This window comes from Penicillium canariense, assembly GCF_028826845.1.
Source record: "Penicillium canariense strain IBT 26290 chromosome Unknown utg000008l_segment0_segment0, whole genome shotgun sequence".
Lineage (NCBI taxonomy): Eukaryota > Fungi > Ascomycota > Eurotiomycetes > Eurotiales > Aspergillaceae > Penicillium > Penicillium canariense.
In genome coordinates, this window is record NW_026622735.1 from 1,509,461 (window position 1) to 1,532,822 (window position 23,362).

Genomic DNA, 23,362 nt, shown 5'->3' on the forward strand with positions numbered 1-23,362 from the left:
TCTCGCTCCATTTACAACTTCCGACGGACCATGTGCTGCGCTCCCATCATTCTCATCGACGCAATTCGAATCTACAGAATAAACTATCTGCAAGGGAGACATATCTCCAACAGTTTTTTCGGGGGTGGGACGATCTTCTATCCACCCTCTGATCGCCTTCACTGCCTGTTAACGTTTCGGCCCCAGATAAGCTGCTGATCATCATGACTTCGAGCTTGGAGGAAGCGTTGGAGTCCACGGGCGGCAAAGGACAAACCGCCCAGGGTGTCTCGATCAAGACCTTTGTGGCCTCGCTGGCGACGGCCATCGTTGTCTTTGCGGTCGAATTTCTACTCTTCATACTGCTCAAGGGCAAACTGACCCGCATCTAGTGAGTGTCGCGCAAATAAAGAACAGGGAAAGCGAGGGGCAACACTAATGCCACCGTCTCTAGCCAACCACGAACCTACCTAGTACCAGATCGAGAACGCACGAAACCATCCCCGCCGGGCCTTTTTCGCTGGATTGGACCTGTGTTTCGGACTTCCAGCTCAGAATTCATTCAAAAATGTGGACTGGATGCCTATTTCTTCCTGCGCTACTTGCGCATGCTACTCAAGATATTCATCCCCCTGGGGTTGATAATTTTGCCGGTATTGCTGCCAATTAATCGCGTGGGAGGAAAAGGCACGAGCTTCCAGAATGGAACTGAAAGTGGCTCTCAGTGGAATGTCACTGGCTTAGATCAACTGGCCTGGGGTAATGTCAAACCAGAACACACCAATCGCTATTGGGCGCACTGTATCATGGCGATCATCGTGATCTTCTACGTCTGCGCCATTTTCTTTGATGAGCTGCGAGGCTACATTCGCTTGCGGCAGGCCTATATGACATCCCCTCAACACCGGCTGCGCGCCTCTGCGACTACCGTGCTTGTCACGGCTATTCCCCGCAGCTGGCTCAATGTCGAGTCTCTGGATCGCCTCTTCGATGTCTTTCCCGGTGGCATTCGAAACATTTGGATCAACCGCAACTTCGACGATTTGAATGAAAAGGTCAAGGAGCGGAATGATCTTGCCCTCAAGCTTGAGACAGCCGAGACAGAGCTGATCGTTAAATGCAAGAAGGCAGCACTGAAGAAAGCCAAGGCTGAAGCAAAGAAAGCTGGGAAAAGCAAGACCACCGCAGCGGAACGGGAAAAAGCCGCAACGGACATGAGAGCATCTCAATTGGCGATGGGGCCTGGAATCAGCTCTGGGGACCCTCACCAGGCCCATACTCTGCAGGAGGTTTTACATGGACAAACCGACACACGGAAGCGAAGTACTTCCGATGGATCACGCACTGGTGGACGGGTATTCGACCCGGCGTTTGCAGCCGCTGGTGCGGTGGGACACGGCGTCGGCAAATTGGGTAAGACTGTACTGGGTGGTCTCAAGAAAGTGGAGGTTGGCTTTGACAACACCTTGACCCAAAACCGTGGCTTTGTCGAGGCAACGGATAATGGCCTACCGCCTCTTCGAGGTAACCCGGAGAGCGATTCGCCAATTAACGACTTGCCTATGGGGGCCTTTCTTTCAGACAAAAAGGCACAAATCCCTCAAGAAGGTCAGACTCGCAACATGTGTCAAGAAGCATATCCATCCCCCCCAAACCGGCCGTCCTGGAAGAATCGCGTGGCGTCCCATCTGTCCTCCCATTCCAAAAAATCTGAACCTGAGCCTGATGAGTATCCTCTAACTGGCCCCGATACCCCTGTGACCGATGTGCCTCGCTGTGAGTCCGCTAAGTCCAAGAAATACAAGGAAAAGGCGGCCCTCGGGCAAAGTCACAAAGAGGGAGACGAAGTAGGAGAAGAGTACCCGGTCGCCTACAACGAGGATTTCGATAACGAAGACTATGGAAAGCCAAGATGGAAGGAGTACATCCGGCTAAAGGACAGAGACACGCACCGCCTCCCCATATTTGGCTGGAAGTGGATGCCTTCGCTATGGCTTATAGGCAAGAAAGTCGATACCATTGATTACTGCCGGAAGGAACTCGCCCGGTTGAATCTGGAGATCGAGATTGACCAGCAACACCCGGAACGATTCCCGCTGATGAACTCGGCCTTTATTCAGTTCAATCACCAAGTCGCTGCGCACATGGCATGCCAGTCCGTTGCACACCATATTCCAAAGCAGATGGCTCCTCGAATTGTGGAAATTTCCCCGGATGATGTGATTTGGGACAACATGTCCTTGAAGTGGTGGGAACGCTATCTACGGACCTTTGGCATCGTTACCCTAGTCATCGGCATGGTAATTGGATGGGCTTTCCCCGTCGCATTCACCGGGCTACTCTCGCAACTCACATACCTCGAAGGAGCATTCACATGGCTCTCCTGGCTCAGCACGTTGCCCGAGTGGTTTATTTCCGCCATTCAGGGTATTTTGCCTGCCCTTTGTTTGGCCATTCTGATGGCACTTCTCCCCCTCATTCTCCGCTTCCTGTGCAGGGCTCAAGGCCTGCACACCGGCATGTCGATCGAGTTGACGGTTCAGAACTACTACTTTGCATTTCTATTCGTGCAGCTGTTCCTGGTCGTCACCATTGCCTCCAGTTTCTCAACCATCATCGAAAATGTCACCAATGTGACTAGCTGGCCCGAGATGCTTGCCCAGAATATTCCCAAGTCGAGTAACTACTTTTTCTCCTACATGATTCTGCAAGCCATGTCCGTGAGTGCAGGTGCCCTTGTGCAGATCTTCGGTCTTGTCAGCTGGTTCATTCTAGCGCCTATTATGGATTCTACTGCCAGAAAGAAGTGGGCGCGGACAACAAATTTGAACCAAATGCAGTGGGGTACCTTCTTCCCTGTGTACACCACACTGGCTTCAATCGGTACGTTAACAAATTTCTTGCTTTCCACCTTTTTTCACCCGTTTCACAGCTGTGTCTAATTTTCCGCCAGGTCTGATCTATTGCGTTGTTGCGCCACTTATCATGGTGTTCAACATTATTACATTCAGCCTTTTCTGGTTCGTCTATCGCTACAACACTCTTTACGTTACCAAGTTCCGTTTCGACACCGGTGGCCTCCTTTTCCCCCGGGCTATCAATCAGCTCTTCACGGGGATTTATTTCATGGAACTGTGCCTCATCGGCTTGTTCTTCCTCGTTCGGGACGAGAAGGGAGAAGTGGCCTGCGAGGGCCAAGCCATTTGCATGATAGTCGTACTCATCATGACGATCGGCTACCAAATTCTCCTGAATGAGGCGTTCGGTCCTCTTCTCCGGTATCTGCCTATTACTCTTGAAGATGATGCTGTCCGGCGCGATGAGGAGTTCCAGCGTGCCCAACACGCCCGACTCGGACTTGCCACGGACGCCGAGGATGAGGACGATGATGTCGAGCATCGTCTCGCCGATCGCGAGCGTGAGGAGCGCGACCACGACCGAGATGCCCAAGAAATCGAACTGAAGACTCTGGAGGCGGATTCCGAGAAACGCAAGGCCGGCGGTTCTGGAATCCTGACCACTCCGGCACTTGGGGACAAACGACCATCGTGGGCTAGTCGCTCGTCTAATCGGAAGTCTAAGTACTTTGGAGAGAACTCGGCCACCTCAAGTCCAACTATCAAAGCCCTTCGAGAGAAGATGGCACACGATACCGAAGCGCAGGGGCCACCTACCAACACCGTGGGCCGTGCTCTCTTTGCGGGTATTCACGACGAATTGGAAGATCTCACTCCGGACGAGCGCGACCAACTCGTACAACGCGCCTTCCAACACGAAGCCCTCCGCGCCAAACGGCCGGTGATCTGGATCCCACGCGATGACCTCGGTGTCAGCGACGACGAAGTCTATCGCACACAGCGGTTCAGCAAGCACGTCTGGGTCAGTAACGAATACCAGGCGCTGGACGGCAAGTGCCGGACGATCTTCAGCCGCAGTCCACCGGATTTCTCGGAGGTGGACTTAATTCAGTTGTAGCGGGCATGCATTTTCAGGGCGTTTGCTTTGCTTTGTGGCTGTGGCCTTTTCTTCTTTTGCATAGCTATTTTTGAACGTTTTCCGTATGTCTGTCTTCATAGAAGCACATGCGTTTCCCACGCATAAGCTGAGGGATTTGACTTTCAGTATGTAGCTTAACTTGGTACTATTCAGATATTTCCCGGCTGGTCCTCGTAACTTGGAGTATCGTTCCATGGACTTGAACTATTCGGTCGGTTAGAACATCTCACTCCTTAAAGACCAAGTGTAACTTGTATACTTGTATATTGCTCAATCCATGAACCGACAAAGCGGCAACCGATAATTCTCAACAACCCAGTAAGCCCGCCTCACACCCTCCCACTCGCCCTCCAACTTGGGCACTGGAATCTCCTCCCACTCGACATCGAAGCCCGCCTCAAAGAGGTCCATCTCCGCAACCTTTTGATACACATCATACGAGATCTGCCGATCAGCTCCCATGCCATTGAAGAAGCCCCACTTGCCGTCCTGCTCCAGCAACCCGATCACCTGCTCGGAGAAGAAGTCGCGGAAATCCGCGTAGGATTCAGCGAATGTGTCGTAGTAGATCGCGTCAAATGTCACACCCTCGCCTACAAGCGCCGGGAGAATATCTTGCCACCGGCCCTCGTGGATGGTCACGCCGGACTTGCTGTCCCACCCCTTAGACTTCATGTCGGCCAGCACGGACGGATGCGCTTCGATGATGTGGTGCTCGGCGGGAGACTGGTCTTGGAAGAAGGAGTCCACAATGCCCATGCCGTGGCCGATGTTGAGAACTTTGAGTCCAGGGCGGGGGAGGAGCGCCTTGGCAGACTTCAGCATGATGTCGCTTTCCCAGCGCATCATCACGCCGTTTTGGTCTGAGTCGAGGATTCGATTGTTGTTGATGGAGAGGGTGGAGGAGAGATAGGTCTGGTTGCTCACTTCGGGGTTCGTCGGACCGGTGGATTCGGATTCGGCAGGTTGTTCTGTAGAGGCTTGGACAAGCTCAGGCGCTGTCGCGTCGTCGGGCTGCTCCCCAGCGCCACCCTCTTCCTCGTCCTCGTCCTCGTCCTCGTCTTCTGATAGCGCCTGGTACTCATCCAAGCGGTTCAGGAGCATCTCGGCGCGCACGCCGGCGTCCACGATCAGCTCGTACAGCTCTGGCGCTCCAATGCGCCGCGCCAGGCAGCCTGGAGTCTCGTTGTTGTTGTCGAGATCGTTCCAAATAGCACCTTCCTGGAGTAGAAACCTGACCGTTTCAACGCCTGAGTTCAGTTGCTCGTTCTCTCCGGGTGCAGAACTGCTGTTCGTGCCGTTCGCTTGCTCGTCCTCATCAGGCTCGCAGGCCGCAATCGCGGCATGGAGGGGCGAGTAACCGGTCTCCGGGTCTTTCACGTTTGCTGCGTCCGGCAACGAAGATTGTGTGCGGCAAAGGCGCCGAAGTTTGGGGATATCATGCTGCGAGGCGGCGAGCAGGATCTCTTGGATGTCCAGGTCGACGTCGATCTCCGTTAGGTGGACTTGAGGGTCGCCAGTGGTGGGGTCGTTCATGTTGGAGGTTTTTCTGGAAGTCTATTAGTCGCAAAACATTTGTGAACATAAAGTAAGCTGGAGAATTGCTTGGAGAATTCTTTCGGAGCAGGAACTCACCGAAGTAGCTCAGCTTCCTCGATTCATTGGCGCTGCTGATCTGAAAATGGCGGAAGCTCAAAAAAATTGGTAGAGCCCTCCGCTCGCCGCCTTCGTCCCCGCCGCAATATATATGTTCGCCCGACGTCAGCATCGACAGAAGACCTACGGAGTACTACCTTACCAACGATTTTCTACTACCGACAAAAACAAGCTAGAAGAGAAGAGACAACATTTGGATGCTCCTAAACAAGCTATTTGTACATGATCCCACTGCCCCTGCGCCCAATTACTGTGACTTATTTGGTATCCTCGGTAGCCACATTGACATTCAGACCCAAGCCCTGGTTGTCCAGGTACAGCTTATTCTTGCCACCAGCCTCTTGTAAGATCTGTGCGATCTGACGGGCATTCTCGATCTTGCGCAGCTCGATGTAACTCCTGCTCTTCTTGATCGCGTCACCAATCAGCTCGGCCGAGCGAGCCTCACCCTGGGCGCGCACGATGAACGCCTGCTTCTCCTGGCGGGCCTTGTCGACAACGAAAGCGGCACGCTGAGCGTCCTGCTGGGCAACCTGCTTGGCTTCGACAGCAGCGGTAAATTCGGGGGAGAAGGTCAGGTGCTAGCGAGAGATAGGTGTTAGTAGCGAATCTAGAATTGTCCGAAACGCGAAAAACCAAGGTGCGCTTACAGTCAAGGAGACATCATCAAGGGCGATATTGAAGCGTGCAGCGCGGCGAGCCAGGTTCTCTCGAACCAGACGAGCGACATTCTCACGCTGCGTAATGAGCTGGCTGGCGTTGAACTGAGCGACCACACTCTTCAGAACCTCGTTCACGATTGAGGGCAGAACACGCTCATCAAAGTCCTGGCCGAGGGTACGGTAAATCTGCGGCAGAGCATCGACTCGGGGACGGGACAGGACACGGCAGGTGATGTTGACCATCTGCAAATCCTTGGTGCCGGTCAAGGAAGCAATGTTGCGCGGCTTCGCGCGGACATCGTAAATAATAGCGGTTTCGAGCCAGGGGATCCGGAAGTGAGTTCCTATATAGTTTCCCAAGGTATTAGTTCTGAGCTCGTGTGCTCCCTCTGCGGAGTTGTTATACCTTCACTGAAGATCTCCTTCTTCACACCACCCACTCGAGAGTACTTGATCGCACGGTGACCACCATCAACTAGATAGGCATATTAGCTACGAATCATCTGCCACCCAAGATATAAGCAACGGACCGTTGAACAGCGAATTCGAAATCGCCCAGCCGCCCACGCCGAGCAGGACGAGACCGGCAAGACCCATGCCGCTACCGCGGCCACCACCGGGAATTCCGCCAAAACCACCCTTGCGCCTTTGCAGCATGAGCTGCACTCGCTCCCAGGCCTCCCGTTGATTCTGAGACATGTTGTGAGGCTGTTCGTGAAGGTGTAAAGATGAAGTGGGTGAGGACGGGAGTTCGAAGAAGGTCCAGTACTAGGCGGTCGGCCAAAGTCCGGCAGAATCTGTCTCTTCGTTCGCGTCTGGGAGCAGCTTTGACTTTCAACGACGCTTCACCAACAGCATCGCAGCCATCGCAGCCATGGCCCCCGATCGTACGGGAAAGAGTGTGTTCTTGGGGAACATCCCCTACAGTATGTCTCGGACTTCCACGTTGCTCGTGCTTGCCGTGCAATGCTAACGATCATGCAGATCTCACGGAGGAGCAAGTCAAAGACATCCTTAGTACAGCTGGAACCGTGACGAAGTTTCGCTTGATGATGAATCCAGACACAGGCAAGCCAAAGGGATATGGATTTGCAGACTTTGCCGATGCCGACGCAGCAGCTTCTGCCGTGCGCAACCTGAACGACTACGAGATTATGGGTCGCAAGATCCGTGTCGACTGGCCACACAACAATGAGAAAGACTCTGTACCAGCGGATTATCCCCAACAGGCACAAATTGAGCAAGAGACTACACAAATGCAACCGATTCCTGGCGCGGCACCACTTCCTCCTCTGCCACCGGGCGTGGAGGTTCCACCCCATCTCGATTGCCCTAACGCCATTTCGCACACTCTCGCCTCTCTCCCTCCTAACCAACTCCTCGATGTTCTCTCACAAATGAAGTCTCTGGCTGTGGCGGATCCCGCTCGCGCTACCGAGCTGTTGCGCCAAGCTCCGCAGCTCGCCTATGCCATTTTCCAGGCCCTGCTGCTTATGAACCTGGTCGAGTACCAGCTTCTGGGATCCATCGTTGAGCAAGCGGCCCAGCCTCAAGCTACCCCCCAAGCTGCTCCCCAGTACCAGCAATATGGCGTTCCCGGTCAAATTGGCACACCGCCCGTCGCTGGTCCTTTCGCTCCTCCGCCTGCGCAAGCTGCGGCGCCGCCCCAGGTTCCGGGCCAAGAAGAGCTGCTCCAGCAAGTACTGAGCATGCCTCAGTCGGCTATTGATGCCCTGCCTCCGATGGAGAGGAGTCAAGTCATGCTTCTGCGGCAGCAGCTGATGCAGGGTGGTATGCGGTAATATCCATGACCGCCTACCGCCTAAGGGTCCCTGTGCGAGACCTTATCTCCTGCCTTGGACGGGCGGTCGAATCGGCATGGCTGTGTGACGTTTTCATTTTCCTTTCCATGTTGACTAATTGTACTTGACGAGGCGAAGGGCGGCGCAACGGAGTGATCTTTTCTGGTGGGATATCTTGCATACCAGCTTCAACCTAGCTGTATTTTTAAAACAATTCATTATTTTTATTCCCAGTCCGGGCAGCTATGCTGCTCTCCGAGTATCCATAAGCATTTGTAGCTAGCCATCCTATACCTACGAGTTATCCATTCATCGGTGCCTGTCGTTTGCCTCGTAACACTGCCGCCGGCCGCGCTGTAGCTGCTTTGTGCTCGGCCGAACTAAGGTATCATCTGGAATGCTTCAAAATTGATTGGTAGGATTGATTTCGCGCGGCGGTCGTTCGCATTAAATTATTAATCCTCCAGCCGTATACGTCCATCTATTCACGACCAGGTTCTTGCCAGTTCACGCAAGGCACCTGACACCCTCCTGATTCCCTTTCACATCCTCATTGACTGTGTTTAGAACTAATGCTACTATTGGCAGGTAACGTGCTTAAATTGTGCTACTGTAACTAGCATCTATGCACTATAGAGCATTAATGTCAAGCGTGGAACACTTCCCGATGTGCCACGATTTCATTAATAATCCGCGTCATCTCAAAGGCCAGGACAATGGGCTCATGGCCCTGAACATGAACAGTATGATTGCGTATAAACAGATAAATGGCAGGCAATGGAGTGGATGCCTTTTTGAATGGGCCAGTTTCGATGGGGTGAGGTAGGCAGCGACAAGATGTAAGCCCTATACCCCGAGTGACGGCTCAATAGAGCAGCTCAACAGAAACGGACCCGCTTGGACCCGCTTTTCCAGCCTCACTTAAAAAGCCCAACCTCGGCCTTCGGGACTTCTTTCTTCCGCAACGACCGGAGCTTTATTCTTCCGAAACCCTCTCTGCCGGAATGCGATAAGCACCAATTATCGCACGTGACCGGATCGTGCCCTATTCAGAGCATCTCAAGCAGCTTTGGCTGCCTCGCCGTACGTAAATCTCCGGTTGGAAGATGAAAGAGAGCGAGAGAGATTTATTTGAAAAGATGAGTTCACTGACAGGAGCAGATCATTATGGCCGGGGCCGAGGGCGCCGAAGCCGGCCATGTTCCCGAGGAGGTTCCGGAGGAGGAGGAGGAGGAGGAGGAGGAGGAGGATGAGAAGCAGCAGCTTGTGTTTAATGGTGCTGACTTGCCTGAGATCCCCGAACTGCTGCGATCAAGAGCTACCAGTGGTTGCAAGTATCTTGACCTGCGCCTGTCGCCCATGCATACGCTGGAAGACATTTTCCAGGACCTCGCCTCGAAGGCGATGACTTTGGGCTTTGCTAAAGTCCTAAAGCATTTGGGGGAGCGCCCACTGCGGGTAGCAACGGTCTGCTCGGGCACTGAAAGCCCAATTTTAGCAATGGAGATGATCCAAAAGGGTGAGTTCCTTCCCATACTTGTTTCCCCTGGGTTCGATGCGGGTGTGGCGGGTCTTGCGCGTCGCCGCCTCATCGTCGTTGGCTCTGTCGCATGGCATACTAATTGACCACAATTTATTGACCCGCCTTTCCTTTCATTCCTCCATGCCCTTCTCTGCTACTATTTATTCTGCTTCCTTTCCACCGTTTGCTACTTTCAAATCACTGACTCCGAGAATCAATCATAGGTCTTGGTACGGACCAGCGTTTCCGGGTCTTACACGCCTTCAGTTGTGAGATCGTCCCGTTCAAACAAGCCTATATTCAACGTAACTTTGAGCCCCCTGTTCTCTTCCAAGACATTTTGGAATTAGGGGAAAAGAAAGCGTAAATGCTACATGAATTCACTGGTTGTACACGAAACCATCGCTGACTTAACACACAGTCGGACGGCATACGGGTCACTGGAACCCATACCTGGTGATCTCGACATCCTCATCGCTGGGACCGCGTGCGTCGATTTCTCAATACTGAATAACAAACAGAAGCTTCTCGAAGACTGCGGCGAGTCTGGCAGTACTTTCAACGGTCTGCTGCGGTACGCCAAACGATATCGTCCCCGACTGATCCTCTTGGAGAACGTTTGTACTGCCCCCTGGGACGAGTTCGCCAAAATCTGGGCAGCAGCCGGCTATCTAGCTGTCCATCAAATTATAGACTCGAAAGAGTACTATATACCCCAGACTCGTAGGAGGGGGTACATGGTGGCCATGGACACTCACCGACTGGATACGGCAATGATCGGTCAGGCATTACCAAGCGTCAACGAACTCGGCTCTTCCTTCCGGAGCCTCATGCAGAAGTTCATTCGTCGAGCGAGTTCGCCCGCCGGAATGTTCCTTCTGCCGGAAGATGACCGCCGTCTTGAGCAGATCCAGAAGGATCTTGCTACACGTCTCGCAGCCAAGGCAAGTCGTGTTGGGTCCAACTGGGACAAATTCCAGCTCCGGCATGAGAACTTACGCGCGAAGGAGAAGTTAGGAGGTCAACGGCCCATCAGCCGTTCCCAGGCCGGGGGTATGGTATCAATGCCCCCAGACTTTTACTGGCGCTCTTTCTTTGTGTCACAAACCGAGCGCGTTTGGGAATCCCTCGATATCAACTTTCTCATGGGTGTAGCGCATGGCATCGACACCAACTACAAAGAGTCAGTGATCTTAAATCCGCGAGATATACGATGAATAACTAACAGATGAACGGATTAGGCGCTGGTTTGATACAACTCAAGGTGTGGATCGTGCTAAGGGATCGTCTATCTCGACCGGAGTCATTGGCTGCGTCACTCCGAAGGGTATGCCCTTTCTGTCAACGCGAGGAGGCCCATTGTCTGGTTTAGAGGCTCTCTCTCTACAGGGGCTTCCGCTAGACCGTATCATCCTGACTCGCGAGTCACAGAGAGATCTACAAGACCTGGCCGGTAACGCCATGACATCCACTGTCGTGGGTGCGGCGATGCTTTCCGCTCTCATTCTGGGATATGAATTGTTGGACCAAGGCGAAGCCAGACCTGTTGATGCCCTCGCCCGGACTGACGATAATTTGACGCCGTTCGCAGTTGTGGATGGGGACAACAACACCCTCATCCCGGTCGACATCGAGGATTCCAGTCCATCTTTCGACCAACAAGACCGTCTCTTGCAGCGCGGGGCTGAAAGTGCTCAGTTCTGTTTCTGCGAAGGACAGTCTGTGATCAAGAAAGACCTCGTCTTTTGCAATCTCTGTGGGCACCGTGCATGCGATTCCTGTGCTGGAAATCCGACACATGCCTACCGACCCCTGCCGGCACCCACCTCCCTGCGAAGCCCCCCACTGGACTTCATCAAATTTCTCAAAGGCGTGTTGCCTATGAGACTCATGCTGTCCGGTCTGTCAGTTACCGACTTCGAAAATCTTCTCGCCAACTTTCCCGTCAGTCACCCTCCGAACCCTCAGGTTAGACAAGCTGCCAAGATTCCCAGCAAGACCCACTGTGATGGGAACCTGAGCGTGGAGAAGATAAAAGGTGAGATCTGGCACCATGGCAGTCCAGGTGACGACACCATCACCGCTGAGAACGGCGCAGATCTCGCCCGACAAGACTTCATCGAGACCGTCCAGTCTGCCCTCGCTGAAGTTGTCCGTTTCTACGGCATCCAGCGATCCGACATCTGGACTGTCGTCTACGAAGGCGACTGTTCAAGGCTGCAGTTGCAGATCCGCCGTGATGGATTCCAGTGGCTGTACTTCGCCAAGGCTCCACGAAGTGCTCCAGCTCAGTGCCTCATGCGAGAGATTGTCGGTAAACCGATTGCTCGCCTGACCCCGACGCCAGGATCTCTCCTGGATGGTTCATGGGAAATTTCTGCTCCCATTAGTGCCCAGTTCCCCTTGTGGATCTCCGGCATCGGAGATCAGATGAGGGCGTACGAAGCAGAGATTGGCATCAAGAAAAAGCTTATCGGCCACATGCAGGTGTGGACCCAGATTCTGGTCGAAGGCGATGATGATGATGCTGAACACCTAGATGCTGATATTCGTGGCCTGTACACCTGGCTTCCTGATTGTGGCACAGCCCTGGCGTCGTTGTACAAGAAGGAGGCCACTGCGATCTGCCCTGCCGTCTACCTCTTCCTCGATCCCAACAAGACTGGCAACCCAATTATTGACTCGTGCGTGTTCTCGTTCGAGCATAACCGTCTTGCGGGGTATTCGAGGCGCATCACCATCGCCGAACTGTCACACAAATGGCGAGCATCGGCCGTCACGTCCAAACCGACCGAAGTGAATGCGTTCTATCGAGCCTGGACCGGTGCTCCAGCTGCGGCTTTGGACCCGGTAGTGGGCGACCAGATCGTCTATCGCAGCCTACAGCCTGGTCCCACAATCAGCCTCGGAAGCAACGACTGCCGGGAATCATACGTCTCGCTGGTTTCGCTCGCAGCACCAGCCGCCTCTCTCAACCTGTCAAAGGCACTATTGCCCTCTCTTTCATCTCCCTCCACTTGTTGGGAAGTAGTGAGTCTCGAGAAATCCAACGCCGAAATACGGGGCGTCGCTTGGGCGGTTCAGAAAATTGCCAGCCGGACGGAGTTCCGGGATTGGAACAACATCACCGTCGGCGCCGAACGCCCGAGTGACAAGAGTACGATCTGCCACACCTGCGACCCTCCAGCTCCTGGTATTCTCTGGGGCCGCGACAAGAAGGGACGTGTCATCCCGTATGAGGACCCTCGCGGCGCCGCTGTTTATGAGCGCGCCGCCAAGTCAAAGCCAGCTCCCTTTGTCCTCTTGCGCAGGATCGATGAAGCTGCTAACGCTGAGTTGCGTTTTGCTCTCAACATCCAGTCCCTGGCACACCAAGCCTATGGGCAGCTTGGACACATCGGAGATCACTCCAGCATTGAGGCAAAATGGAGGCTGATTGGCAACACGTATGACTGGGGAAGGGCCAGCCACCCGAGATTTCGTTTGCTTGACAACAAGCATGATAACGCTCATCACCAACCCCCGAACTTTCAGCTCAAGCTGCGTCCAGAGCAGCTCCGATCCCTTGGCTGGATGGTCTCTCAAGAAGACGAAGAGATTTTACCGTTCGTCGAAGAGGAAACAGAAGAAGCCCACTTGCCGCTGATGTCCTGGCGCGCAGAAGTCAAAGTCAGCATGCCCAGAGTGGTGCGAGGCGGTGTCCTATGTGATGAGGTTGGATATGGCAAGACTGCAATCATCCTTGCGGTGATTGACGCCCAATACGAGCAGGATTCCCACCGGCTGCACCACGCCCCTCAAATCCATGGGCTGGTTGCGACGAAAGCAACTCTTCTTGTTGTCCCATTCAGTGTGTACAAACAGTGGGCTGACGAAATTGGCAAATTTCTCGGGACCAAGTACAAGGTCTTGAGCTTCTCGACCACCCATCAATTCAGCAAAATTTCGGTCAAGCAGATTCGCGAAGCAGATATCATTCTTGTTCCCTGGTCGTTGTTCAACAGTCCGGTTTACTATCGAGCCATGCAGTACTTTACGGGCACGCCGAAAGTACCTGATAGACCGGGTCGCAGCTTCGACAGCTGGTTCAAGGATGCGAACACATCACTTCGCGAGGTTGTTTCAGTCTTGCAAGATGAGGGACCCGAAGGGTATTTGCAGCATGTGTGGGCTCGGCGATCACGGTTGCGGCGAACACAGGCGAATTCCACATATGTGCCGTCTTGCCGTCTGCGCGGCGCAGCCTTGGCGGCTGCTCAAGCCCGAGCGATGGCAGGCAACGAGACGGGTACTGAGACCGTCGCACACAGTCAGTCTCAAGAAATTTCTTGCACCTCCGTTCAACAAACTCCCGATTGTACTGAAAATTGTCCGTCTCCTGAAAATCCTTCGACCAATCTCTCCCCAGATGGCATCGAGGCGAATAGTCCTCCAGAAGGGCCGTATCCTTTGCAAGCAATCGCTCCAGACGGTGATTCCGCTGATGAAGGTGATGACTTTCCGATGCGACCAAACTCCACGATTGGTAATAAGCCTGCAGCCTTGGAGAAGGATGACGCCGAAGAGCCTGCGAGCAAGAAACACAAGCGTGGCCGAATGTCAAAGACTCGCGACGGGAAGAAACAGCCATGGGATGACCGAGAGGAGTTCAACATTCCGGCTCCAACAAGCAACCGGGTCCCCTCCATGGATGACATTACATGCATGCCGCTCCATGCTTTCAGTTTCAACCGAGTCGTAGTTGACGAGTACACGTACTCCAATGAAGAGCGAAATCTCTCCATTCTGTCTCTGGTCTCGCGTTCAAAATGGATTCTCTCTGGAACACCGGCTCTGGGCGAGTTCGCCGATGTGAAGAGTATTGCTCGTCACCTGGGCATTCATTTGGGTGTTGACAATGACGGCGATATTCTGACCTCGAACCCTCGTTTGAAGGCAGCTCGCAGAAATTACACCACAGTGGAAGCATTTCGGAATGACCAGCCGCCTCGCAGCAATTCTTGGTACGATAATCGATGCATACATGCACAGCGCTTTCTTGATCGCTTCGCTCGTCAGAACATAGCGGCTATCACTGCAATTCCCATGGAAGTGCACCTCGTGATGTCCGACCTTCTCCCGAGGGAGAAGGAAATATACCAGGCATTGTATGACCGATTCTCTTAGGAAGAGGGCCGCGTCCGCAAGATCCCAGGGGCAGATCTCGACATTCTGCACACGGTTTTGAATGGTTTTCTGACCAACAGTTCCTCGCCATCTGAGGCACTGATAAAGTGCTGTACATCGGCAATGTTGACGGAGTTCCCATGGGGCGCCAATAATTGCATAAAGCACATATCAACACAGCAGGCCATGAGGGATTCCCACCGCGAAAAGCTGGAAGCATTGGCGAAGATGGCTTCTGTCGTGTTGTCCGATCCCCACCGGGGTGAACAGTCTTGGCAGTCGTTGCTGGGGGATGATGGAGAGCCGGCGGATGCTCGAGATGCTGGGGGGTTCGCGAAGAAGATTGGGGACAAGGACACGGTGGAGACAGTTCGATCCCTCTTCCAAGGCATCTTTACAACATTCAATGAATGGTCCCAAGATGCCCTGTACAACAAACTCATCAAGGACAAGGTTGATGGTAAACTGAAACAGATCCGACCGACGAAGGCCAAAGAAGCACAGTTGAAGAGAGTCACCGATGAACCACTTGAATCACAACCCAAGTCCCGCACCAAGCCCGGAAAGGGATCAACTGGAAGCAGCAGCGAGACAGCGTGGAAGAAGCCTCGCAAGATCATCCTCCTCTCCGCTGAAAGGTTCAAGGAGAGGCTCAACGCCTGGAAGACGAGTGCTGTCCTAAAGGACCTCGTCAGAGACATTTTCATGGTAGTAGAATCCATCGTTGCCAGCAACCGCGAAATCCGTTTCTTCACGGCCATGCGCCGTCTGCAAATCGAGCCCGTTCACCCCTGTGACAGATGCGCAGAATGGCACGACTCTACGGGCCGAAGCGGTATCACAATCATTCGCACCTGCGGACACCGCCTCTGCCAGAGCTGTATGGAAGACGTAAATAAGCCGGAAGACGGGCAACGAGTGTGCGTCGCGACGGGATGTCGCGCATCCGCGTGCGAGTCCAAGCAAATCAATGGACTCTGTGCCGATATTGGTGCTGCTGTGAAGGAAAGCAGCAAGCTCGACACCTTGGTAGACATCATCAAAGGGATCCCAACGGGTGAAAAGGCGCTGCTGTTTGTCCAGTTTGAAGACACAATGATCCACGCCTCCCGTGCTCTCGCTGCCGCCTATATTGATCATCGTATGGCCAAGAACAGATCCCCGATGGCCATCATGGACTTTGTCAAACCAAAGGCAACCCCCGTGCCGAGGCAGCTGAAGCAGCCGAAACAGTCAAAGCAGTCAAAGCCGTCAAAGCGGAGCACGGAGATGGTGGTGGACGGAGAACTGGAGGTGAATGAACAGGAGCTGAAGAGGAAGAGAGGGAGCGAGAATACCGAGAAGGACACGAAGGATAAGCCAATAGGACCGAAAGTCCTCATCCTCCTTCTCGGTGGTGTGATGGCTGCCGGACTGTAAGTTACTCCTGAAGCTGTTGATATCACTTTTGATAGAACTTGAACTGAAATTCGATCGCAGCAATCTGCAATGCGCCAACCATATCCTCTTCCTGTCGCCTCTCCTGGCATCTACCCAGCACGACTATGAAGCCGGGATGACCCAGGCAATCGGCCGAAGCCGCCGGTGTGGGCAGAAGCGCACAGTCCACACATACCATCTCCTGACACGCAGGACCGCCGAGGTCACCATCTTCCAAGAGAGAACGTCCACGACTGTCATTCAGCGTGGTGTCGACGTTCTGCAAGTCGCCGAAGAAGACATTCTGCCGACAGATGAACGTTGCGAGGGCGACTCACTTGACTTCACGAGGTTGTCTGATGCCGAGGAAGAAGTGACTGAGGATCTTCCACAGGAAGGAGTGACGGAGCAGCTTCCACCGGAGAGATTGACGGAGCAGCTGCCGCAGGAAGAAGTTACTACCAAAACTCGATCCCTCCCAGACCCTCATTTGGTTGGCCAACTGCAGGACATTGTCGTGGAGCTAGAAGCGGACGTTCTAATGACCACCGAAGATCGGCCAGACACCGAGATGCCCATGGAGATTAACGCTGAGGATGAGACTTAGACACAAGTGGGACGTGAAACGAAGATATCTCCTACAGCGTCTATTAGCCCTGGGCCATGGGATAAAGTCAGATTATGGTCGACCCATACGCTGGGAGCAACATCACGGATACAGATGGAAGTCATGGCTTGTGTGATTTTTACATTCTCCAAACGGTGCTTTGTACATGAGACCCATACGGATAGATTATTGCGTTTTCTCACAAATTGGCCTCGTCCCTTGCGACACGAGGTGGACGTTGTCGATCTCAATTTCATATTTCCTTGTACCTATTTCAGGCCTGAGGTAGAGCGGGTGCATTTCATTTCATTACTTGTTTGTGAGGCCCTCTGTTTCTGTGCTGTTACGGGAGATACCTGAGAGGTTTTTGGTAATGGTTTCATGAAATATGACGATTGCGTGGAGTACATACTCCAGCCACTGAAATGAAAATTCCTGGATGAGAAATAATGCTAAACCACCATGGGGTAGTGATCGGAGCGGAGCGGAGCGGACGGGGCGGACAGGCGCGGCGGAGGAGAGTGACGAGCATAAAAGCGACGCACCCGACGGGCGAGCTTATTAGGTGTCGGGGCCACGGCCATCATGCACAAGTAGACAAGGCCATGTCGGGCACGCACAATTAGCCCAAACCAGGTTGTCAACATCATCGTTACTCCAGTGCCACGCTTTACGGTGTCTACTAATGACTGACGCGGGTGAGACCATCCCTGTCAGCATTTAATGAGCATCATCATGATATGCCTGCTTGCATGCTGGCTAAATCAGTTTGGTTTGGGATATGTGGTGACCTATTAGGACAATGTCTCCGGACAGTTGGTTGCTCCTCGAAACCCCAGGAGATATAATGGAATTGAAGATCATCATACTCTACGGCTTTCCAAAGTTTTATTCCGAGCTGAAAATCATTGAAACTAAAGAAGTTGCAAGTGTATCGGTGCCGATAACTAGTGACTCGGCTGGATCTGCTGCAGGCCCCCTCGCAGAAGCGATCCAGAGCCACGTACTGTACATGGTGAACAAATCAAACAAACGAGACGCCCTGAAAAAGATAATTGTGCAGATGCAGGGCGCCGGGTGCATCTAATTCTTTTTTTCGCCCTGCTCGGCTCGGCTCCAGCTGAGCAGCAAGCAGCACGGCGATAGGGCTCGTCACCAGTAAGCCCCCAATTATAAAATCTATTCTCCATCCTTTCATTCACATTCACGGCTTCAAGTCTTGGGTTCTTTCACAAATGAAAATGATGGGAACACTCTCTGTTCTCCTGCTTATTGCTTGGCCTCACCGTCGAGAGCATTGTCCTTGCGCATCATCAGCTCGGGATTCCACTCCGGCACATCACGAAGGTTGGTTAGGCCAGCGCTGTTCTCGCAGGTGCTGCGCCCGCTCAGCGGGCCAGGGGTAGGAGGCTTGGCGCCGGTGGTGGCCGACTCCTTGAATGCAGTCAGAAGGGTCTTGATCGACTCCGGGGTCAGGTCCTCGTAGTAGTCGTCATTGATCTGAACCATGGGGGCATTGACGCAGGCACCCAGGCACTCGACCTCGATGTAGGTGAACAGGCCGTCCTCGGTGGTGTGGCCGGGGGTGATGCCGAGGTGCTCGTTGATAGCCTTAACGATGGCGTCAGAGCCGCAGCCGCCGAGCTGGCAGGGGGTCTACAGATACATATAGAAGTCAACTGATTGCCCAAACAGGGTTTGTGAGATGAGCAAACGTGGGATTCCTTACGGTAGTGCAGATCTGCACGAAGTACTTGCCGACGGGTTCGCGGTTGTACATGGTGTAGAAGGTCGCGACCTCGTAGACGCGCATTGGGGGCATCTCCAGCATGCGGGCGACCTCGTTCATGACGCTAATGCTGGTGTAGCCATGCTGGCGCTGGCCGAGGTCCAGCAGGGGCATGACGGCGGCCTTCTTGTACTGGGGTGGGTAGCGCTTGAGGATCTCATCGGCGACCTTGAGGTTCTGCTCAGAAAAGGTGAACGGAATGGTCGGGTTGTTGGTAGGCTTATTGCGGTGCTAATTGACAAGGGCCATTGTTAGCTCTTCATCTCCTGTAGTTTCCGACTGCCCCGACCCTGCGCGGGCGTTGGTCTAGAGGGGTGGTCCTGGATGGAGATGCGTACCACGGCGAGGGAATCGCTCAGCCTTTGAGGAGCGGCGGAAAAGCATCTGTATTGAGGGGTGGAAAAAGGGCGCAGCAGCCGGCTGGCCCGGGGGAGGAGTTTCGAGGCCATGGCGCAGGTGGAATGGAGGGTCAATGTGGATGAAGCTGAACTTGCAGGAGAAGAGGAGCGGATCGAAGTTAGCTGAGACGTTTTGCGGGCGGTCGGCCAATCAGCGCGAGCAGATTACTCCCGCCTAGCATCACCGCCGGTCAGGCAACTTGACCTCTTGCAATTCGGGATATTCGCTAGTCGACAAAAGCTCGGTCAATTAATACTGTTTCATTCATGACGGACTTGCGATATGATGTTAATGATCACATTTCATCAATTGACCCTGCAGAAGCACAAATCGTGGGATGACGCCGCACCCCCATCCTCCCCCAACTAACTACAAAACCAGCACCAACCTTACCATCCACCACGCACACCGTTTCCCTGCTTAAACATCCTCCATCCGATAAACCTCATATGCAACCTCCTCATACGGATGCGCCTTGACCAACTCCCGCACCGCATCCAGCATCACCGGCCGGCCCAGGCACATAATCTCGACTTTGATCTCCTCGCACTGCTCCACCATGCCCACGGCTCCAATCGCCGGATTCGCCCCCTCATTTGGCAGAAACTGACCCTGTCCGTGCGTCTGGAAGCAGCATTTGGTATACTTGCCGCCGGGGAAGGAGCCTGCGCCCGTCGCGAAGATGGCTGCTTTGCAGGTCTCGAGGTTCTCCGGGGGCACGAAGAAGATCAGCTTGTAGCGGTCGAGAGATGTGGAGGTAGACATGCTGCCGTTGTAGATGGGGTACGGTGCTGTGAAGGGACGCTGGAGGAGGCCTCCTCGGACGGGGGCAATAGCTGTTTGTAGAGGCGCGACTCGGGATGATACAGCGCAGAGATGCCGAGATACTTGATTTTGAGTCTGCTGATGGAGCGTAGGCCTGGTGAGAGTCCAGATGGAGCAGAGGAGGCGGGACATTTAGACTGCAGTCAGGCTGCGTTGTCAAGCTGCAGGGGTTTGCGATGGCCTCCCGAGTGGTGGCTGTATTGAGTGCCAGATTCATCAGGCAGAAACTGATGTACTTGAAGCATCCGTCAGATTATTGCGATTAAAGGGCTCCTTAGACTTGAAGGATCTCACAAGAGAAAAACCGTCCATGCTCATCCTCTATACAAGGTGTATGCTAAACGTTGAAATAAACCATATACACGAAAATGTTGAATCGTCAATCACAGGGTATCATCATGCATTTCCCCCCCCAATAGTGTACACCCCCCATCTCCCCTCTGAATCGCCACCCAGCTAGGCCTCAGCCGCGACCATATGCTGCTTCACATGGCTCTCAATGCGCTCCAGTAGCTCGGCCTTCCTCTCATCCGGAATCCAGCTCTGCTGCACACTATTCTCCGCAATAATCCTCCACTCTAATATAGACAACTGATGCGCCTCCTGCACGGCGCAATAATTATCCAAGATATACCCACCAAAGTACGCCGGGTCATCGCTGTTAATGGAAAACTTCACGCCCGCCTCCAGGAACTTGCGTATAGGCACCTCCTCCACGCTCTTCACGCAGCGCAGCCGCACATTCGACAGCGGACAAACCGTGAGCAGAATGCCCTCGCGCGCCACCCGCTGCATCAGCTCCGGGTCCTCGACCAGGCGAATGCCGTGGTCAATGCGCGTCGCGCCTAGCTCCAGCGCCGTGCTGATATACGTCGGATCGCCCTCCTCGCCAGCGTGCGCCGTCAGCGGGACGCCTTTCTGCGCCGCGGACGCATACAGCTCACGGAACATGTCCTTGGGCGGGCCAACCTCAGTCGACGACCAGCCAAGCCCGTGCACGACGCCGGACTCGAAGTGCTTGTGCGCCAGGAACTCCTCGTACACCTCCTTCGCCGAGGACACGGGCAGATGCCGCACGAAGCACAGAATCAGCCGTGTGGACAGGCCCAGCTCGGTCTCGGCGCGCTTGCAACCCGCTGAGAAGCCGTCCACGATGGTCGCGTAGGCCACGCCGCGGCTCTGGTGCACCTGCGGGTCGAAGAAGACTTCTGCATGGTGCACACCGTCGGCATGCGCCTTTTGGAAGTACGACCAGGCGAGGTCGGTGAAGTCTTGCTCGGTGCGTAGCACGGCCATGCCTTCGAAGTAGAAGGCGAGGAAGTCGTCTAGCGAGGTGAAATGTTCGTAACGAGCTGTTAAAGCCGCAATGGAAGCGTAGGCAGGGTTGTCGGCTGGGTTGGGGAGGGCGATGTCATTGCGCGAGGCCAGGTGGAAAATAAGTTCTGGCGTGAGACAGCCCTCCAGGTGGACGTGGTGCTCGCACTTGGGGAGGCCGTGGAGGAAGTCGTGGAGCGGTGATTGGCACATGGTGGGCGGAGTAGAAGGAGGAAGAATTATGGGAGGGCGGTGTTAGGGTGCGTGAGAAGAAAGGAGGATTCTTTGCGTCCAAAATTTCCTGAAAATGGGGTATACGCGGGCGACGCAGCTATATATGGATGCGTTTCACCGATGGCTAGATGTATAGCGCCACTCCGGGTTACCCAATCGAGCGGGGCAGTGGCTCTGTTTCCTTAAAAATTTAAGGGCCGCTAGTGATATTCCGGCAGGCTTAAATCCACACAAGTACAAACCCGAAAACGCAGGCCCACTGGTGGGCTTATCGGCGGGTGAAATGAGACAACTCAGGCACGCGCGATAAGCTTTGCGTGTCCGTAGATCGGCGGTCTCCGATGGGGACGACTGCAATACGGAGTACAGTACTCTGACTGGACTACTGGAGAAAGCAAGTCCAACAGATGCATGCATGTCAGATTCTTAAAAATAAAATAAACCTGCGCGCTCATACAAAAAACATGCAGAAACCTGTCCCCTCAAGACTTCCCCTCCTCAAACGCAAACTCTATCTCAGATACCCCGCAGTCCAGCAGCAAGGAAATACGTAATCGTCATTCAATTCACATTCAGGCCCATTTACGACCGTCTAGCATCCAACATTCGTCTAAGGGAGGATAGGTTTGGAAAGGGACGCGATGGGCGATTGTAAAGAAAAGAGGCTACACCTTCATCTCCGTGCCGGCAGCCTTCCGCAGCCGGTTCATCACGGCGGCCGCCAAGTCGCCGTCCCGATCAGAGATACCTTCCACGTAGATCACATCGACATCGAGCTCATCCAGCGCCCGCAGAGCCGCAAAGAGCCCGTGGGCATTGGCACTAGTATCCGAGCCGAGGTGGTAGTCGTACGCGAGCTTGGTGCGACTGCTCGGACTGCCCGTCTCCTGCACAGGAACCGGGAAGCTGAGCAGGTTCTCGATGGCCGAGGACACGGGCTGGAGCGTGCTGGCCAGGACCTCGTCCGACGCAAGACCTAGGCCCTGCGGCCAGTTGCGCGTGCGCACGATGCCGATATTGTGAGCGCCGATCGCGCTGTCCTGCAGGTCCTTCTGCACGTGGCGTTTCACGCCGGCCAGGTTCGAGCTGGCTTCGAAAAGCACGACCCGGGCTTTCGGCGAGTAGTGCCGGTACTTCATGCCCGGTGCGCGCGGGACCTCTTTGACGTCGAGGGTGCCGTCATTGTACGCGACAGTCACATTCTCCCAGCCGGCGCACTTGCGTAGCTCTTCGATGCCGATCCCGCCGGGTCGCAGGATGGCGGGAGGATCGCAGAGCCCGTCGACAACGGTGCTCTCGACACCAACGCCGGATGCGCCACCATCAAGAATCAGGTCAATCCGGCCGTGCAGGTCGTGGTAGACATGCTGTGCGGTAGTCGGAGAGGGCTTCGTCGACGCGTTGGCTGAGGGCGCGGCAAGCGGTCGGTCGGTGACATGGATGAGCAGACGGGCCAGGACTGAGGATGGCATGCGCACGCCAAAGGTCATCAAGTTGGAGGTCACTTCCGGGGCCAGCGCAGATCCAGACGGGTTCGGGAGGATGATAGTCAACGGGCCTGGCCAGAAGCGTTCGAGAAGCGGGTTGTAGATCGGGGGAATGGACATGTGCCGTGTTTTGGCTGAGTTAGGGCTTCCGGGGCGCGGACTGGGGTTCAGCAGGCGACCCAGCATCTCAAGGGAGTCGATATGGACGATCAACGGGTTGTCTGAGGGTCGCTGCTTCGCGCGGTAGATACCCCGGACAGAGGCGCTGCGTGTGGCATCTGCGCCAAGGCCGTATACCGTCTCTGTGGGGAATGCGACGGGCAGATCACTGGTGCGAAGGAACTGGGCAGCCTCCTCAATAGCTTTGGACTCGGGGGTCTGACTCTTCTTCTCATCAGCCCACCATTCAGCCAGGGACCGGGTTCCCGGTCCCTCGTTGAGGCGCTGGACAGACACAACCCGTGTCTCAGAGGCCCCCATGGTAGTGGTAAAGAAGCGGGCAAGA

At 54.4% G+C, this 23,362-nt stretch overlaps 9 protein-coding genes across 9 annotated transcripts; 3 read left to right on the top strand and 6 right to left on the bottom strand.

The window, feature by feature from the left end:
• Positions 1-203: 203 nt before the first annotated feature.
• On the top strand, positions 204-3,954 carry N7482_010487 (putative DUF221 domain protein; the record flags this gene model as incomplete). The annotated part of the gene is made up of 3 exons (XM_056692611.1): positions 204-370; positions 434-2,862; positions 2,933-3,954. 3 exons carry the CDS (start codon positions 204-206, stop codon positions 3,952-3,954), a joined length of 3,618 nt encoding a protein of 1,205 aa, XP_056538568.1.
• Positions 3,955-4,245: 291 nt separating this feature from the next.
• rmt2 (protein-arginine N5-methyltransferase) lies at positions 4,246-5,511 on the bottom strand (the record flags this gene model as incomplete). Its single annotated transcript, XM_056692612.1, has 1 exon — positions 4,246-5,511. The coding sequence occupies one exon, from the start codon at positions 5,509-5,511 to the stop codon at positions 4,246-4,248; it is 1,266 nt and encodes a 421-aa protein (XP_056538569.1).
• Positions 5,512-5,888: 377 nt separating this feature from the next.
• On the bottom strand, positions 5,889-6,992 carry N7482_010489 (prohibitin subunit PHB2; the record flags this gene model as incomplete). Its single annotated transcript, XM_056692613.1, has 4 exons — positions 5,889-6,212; positions 6,282-6,637; positions 6,700-6,768; positions 6,824-6,992. The coding sequence occupies 4 exons, from the start codon at positions 6,990-6,992 to the stop codon at positions 5,889-5,891; spliced, it is 918 nt and encodes a 305-aa protein (XP_056538570.1).
• A 175-nt stretch (positions 6,993-7,167) lies between these two features.
• Positions 7,168-8,095, top strand: N7482_010490 (putative polyadenylation factor subunit CstF64; the record flags this gene model as incomplete). The annotated part of the gene is made up of 2 exons (XM_056692614.1): positions 7,168-7,219; positions 7,278-8,095. The coding sequence occupies 2 exons, from the start codon at positions 7,168-7,170 to the stop codon at positions 8,093-8,095; spliced, it is 870 nt and encodes a 289-aa protein (XP_056538571.1).
• Positions 8,096-8,738: 643 nt separating this feature from the next.
• N7482_010491 (putative SNF2 family helicase) lies at positions 8,739-16,809 on the top strand (the record flags this gene model as incomplete). Its single annotated transcript, XM_056692615.1, has 8 exons — positions 8,739-8,917; positions 8,968-9,178; positions 9,257-9,614; positions 9,842-9,980; positions 10,039-10,800; positions 10,859-14,708; positions 14,784-16,198; positions 16,263-16,809. 8 exons carry the CDS (start codon positions 8,739-8,741, stop codon positions 16,807-16,809), a joined length of 7,461 nt encoding a protein of 2,486 aa, XP_056538572.1.
• Positions 16,810-18,078: 1,269 nt separating this feature from the next.
• On the bottom strand, positions 18,079-19,047 carry N7482_010492 (complex I 24 kDa subunit family protein; the record flags this gene model as incomplete). Its single annotated transcript, XM_056692616.1, has 3 exons — positions 18,079-18,465; positions 18,539-18,829; positions 18,937-19,047. 3 exons carry the CDS (start codon positions 19,045-19,047, stop codon positions 18,079-18,081), a joined length of 789 nt encoding a protein of 262 aa, XP_056538573.1.
• A 370-nt stretch (positions 19,048-19,417) lies between these two features.
• Positions 19,418-19,954, bottom strand: N7482_010493 (uncharacterized protein; the record flags this gene model as incomplete). The annotated part of the gene is made up of 1 exon (XM_056692617.1): positions 19,418-19,954. One exon carries the CDS (start codon positions 19,952-19,954, stop codon positions 19,418-19,420), a length of 537 nt encoding a protein of 178 aa, XP_056538574.1.
• Positions 19,955-20,278: 324 nt separating this feature from the next.
• aah1 (adenosine deaminase) lies at positions 20,279-21,349 on the bottom strand (the record flags this gene model as incomplete). Its single annotated transcript, XM_056692618.1, has 1 exon — positions 20,279-21,349. The coding sequence occupies one exon, from the start codon at positions 21,347-21,349 to the stop codon at positions 20,279-20,281; it is 1,071 nt and encodes a 356-aa protein (XP_056538575.1).
• Positions 21,350-22,035: 686 nt separating this feature from the next.
• Positions 22,036-23,337, bottom strand: N7482_010495 (L-threonylcarbamoyladenylate synthase; the record flags this gene model as incomplete). The annotated part of the gene is made up of 1 exon (XM_056692619.1): positions 22,036-23,337. One exon carries the CDS (start codon positions 23,335-23,337, stop codon positions 22,036-22,038), a length of 1,302 nt encoding a protein of 433 aa, XP_056538576.1.
• Between the last annotated feature and the right edge of the window lie 25 nt (positions 23,338-23,362).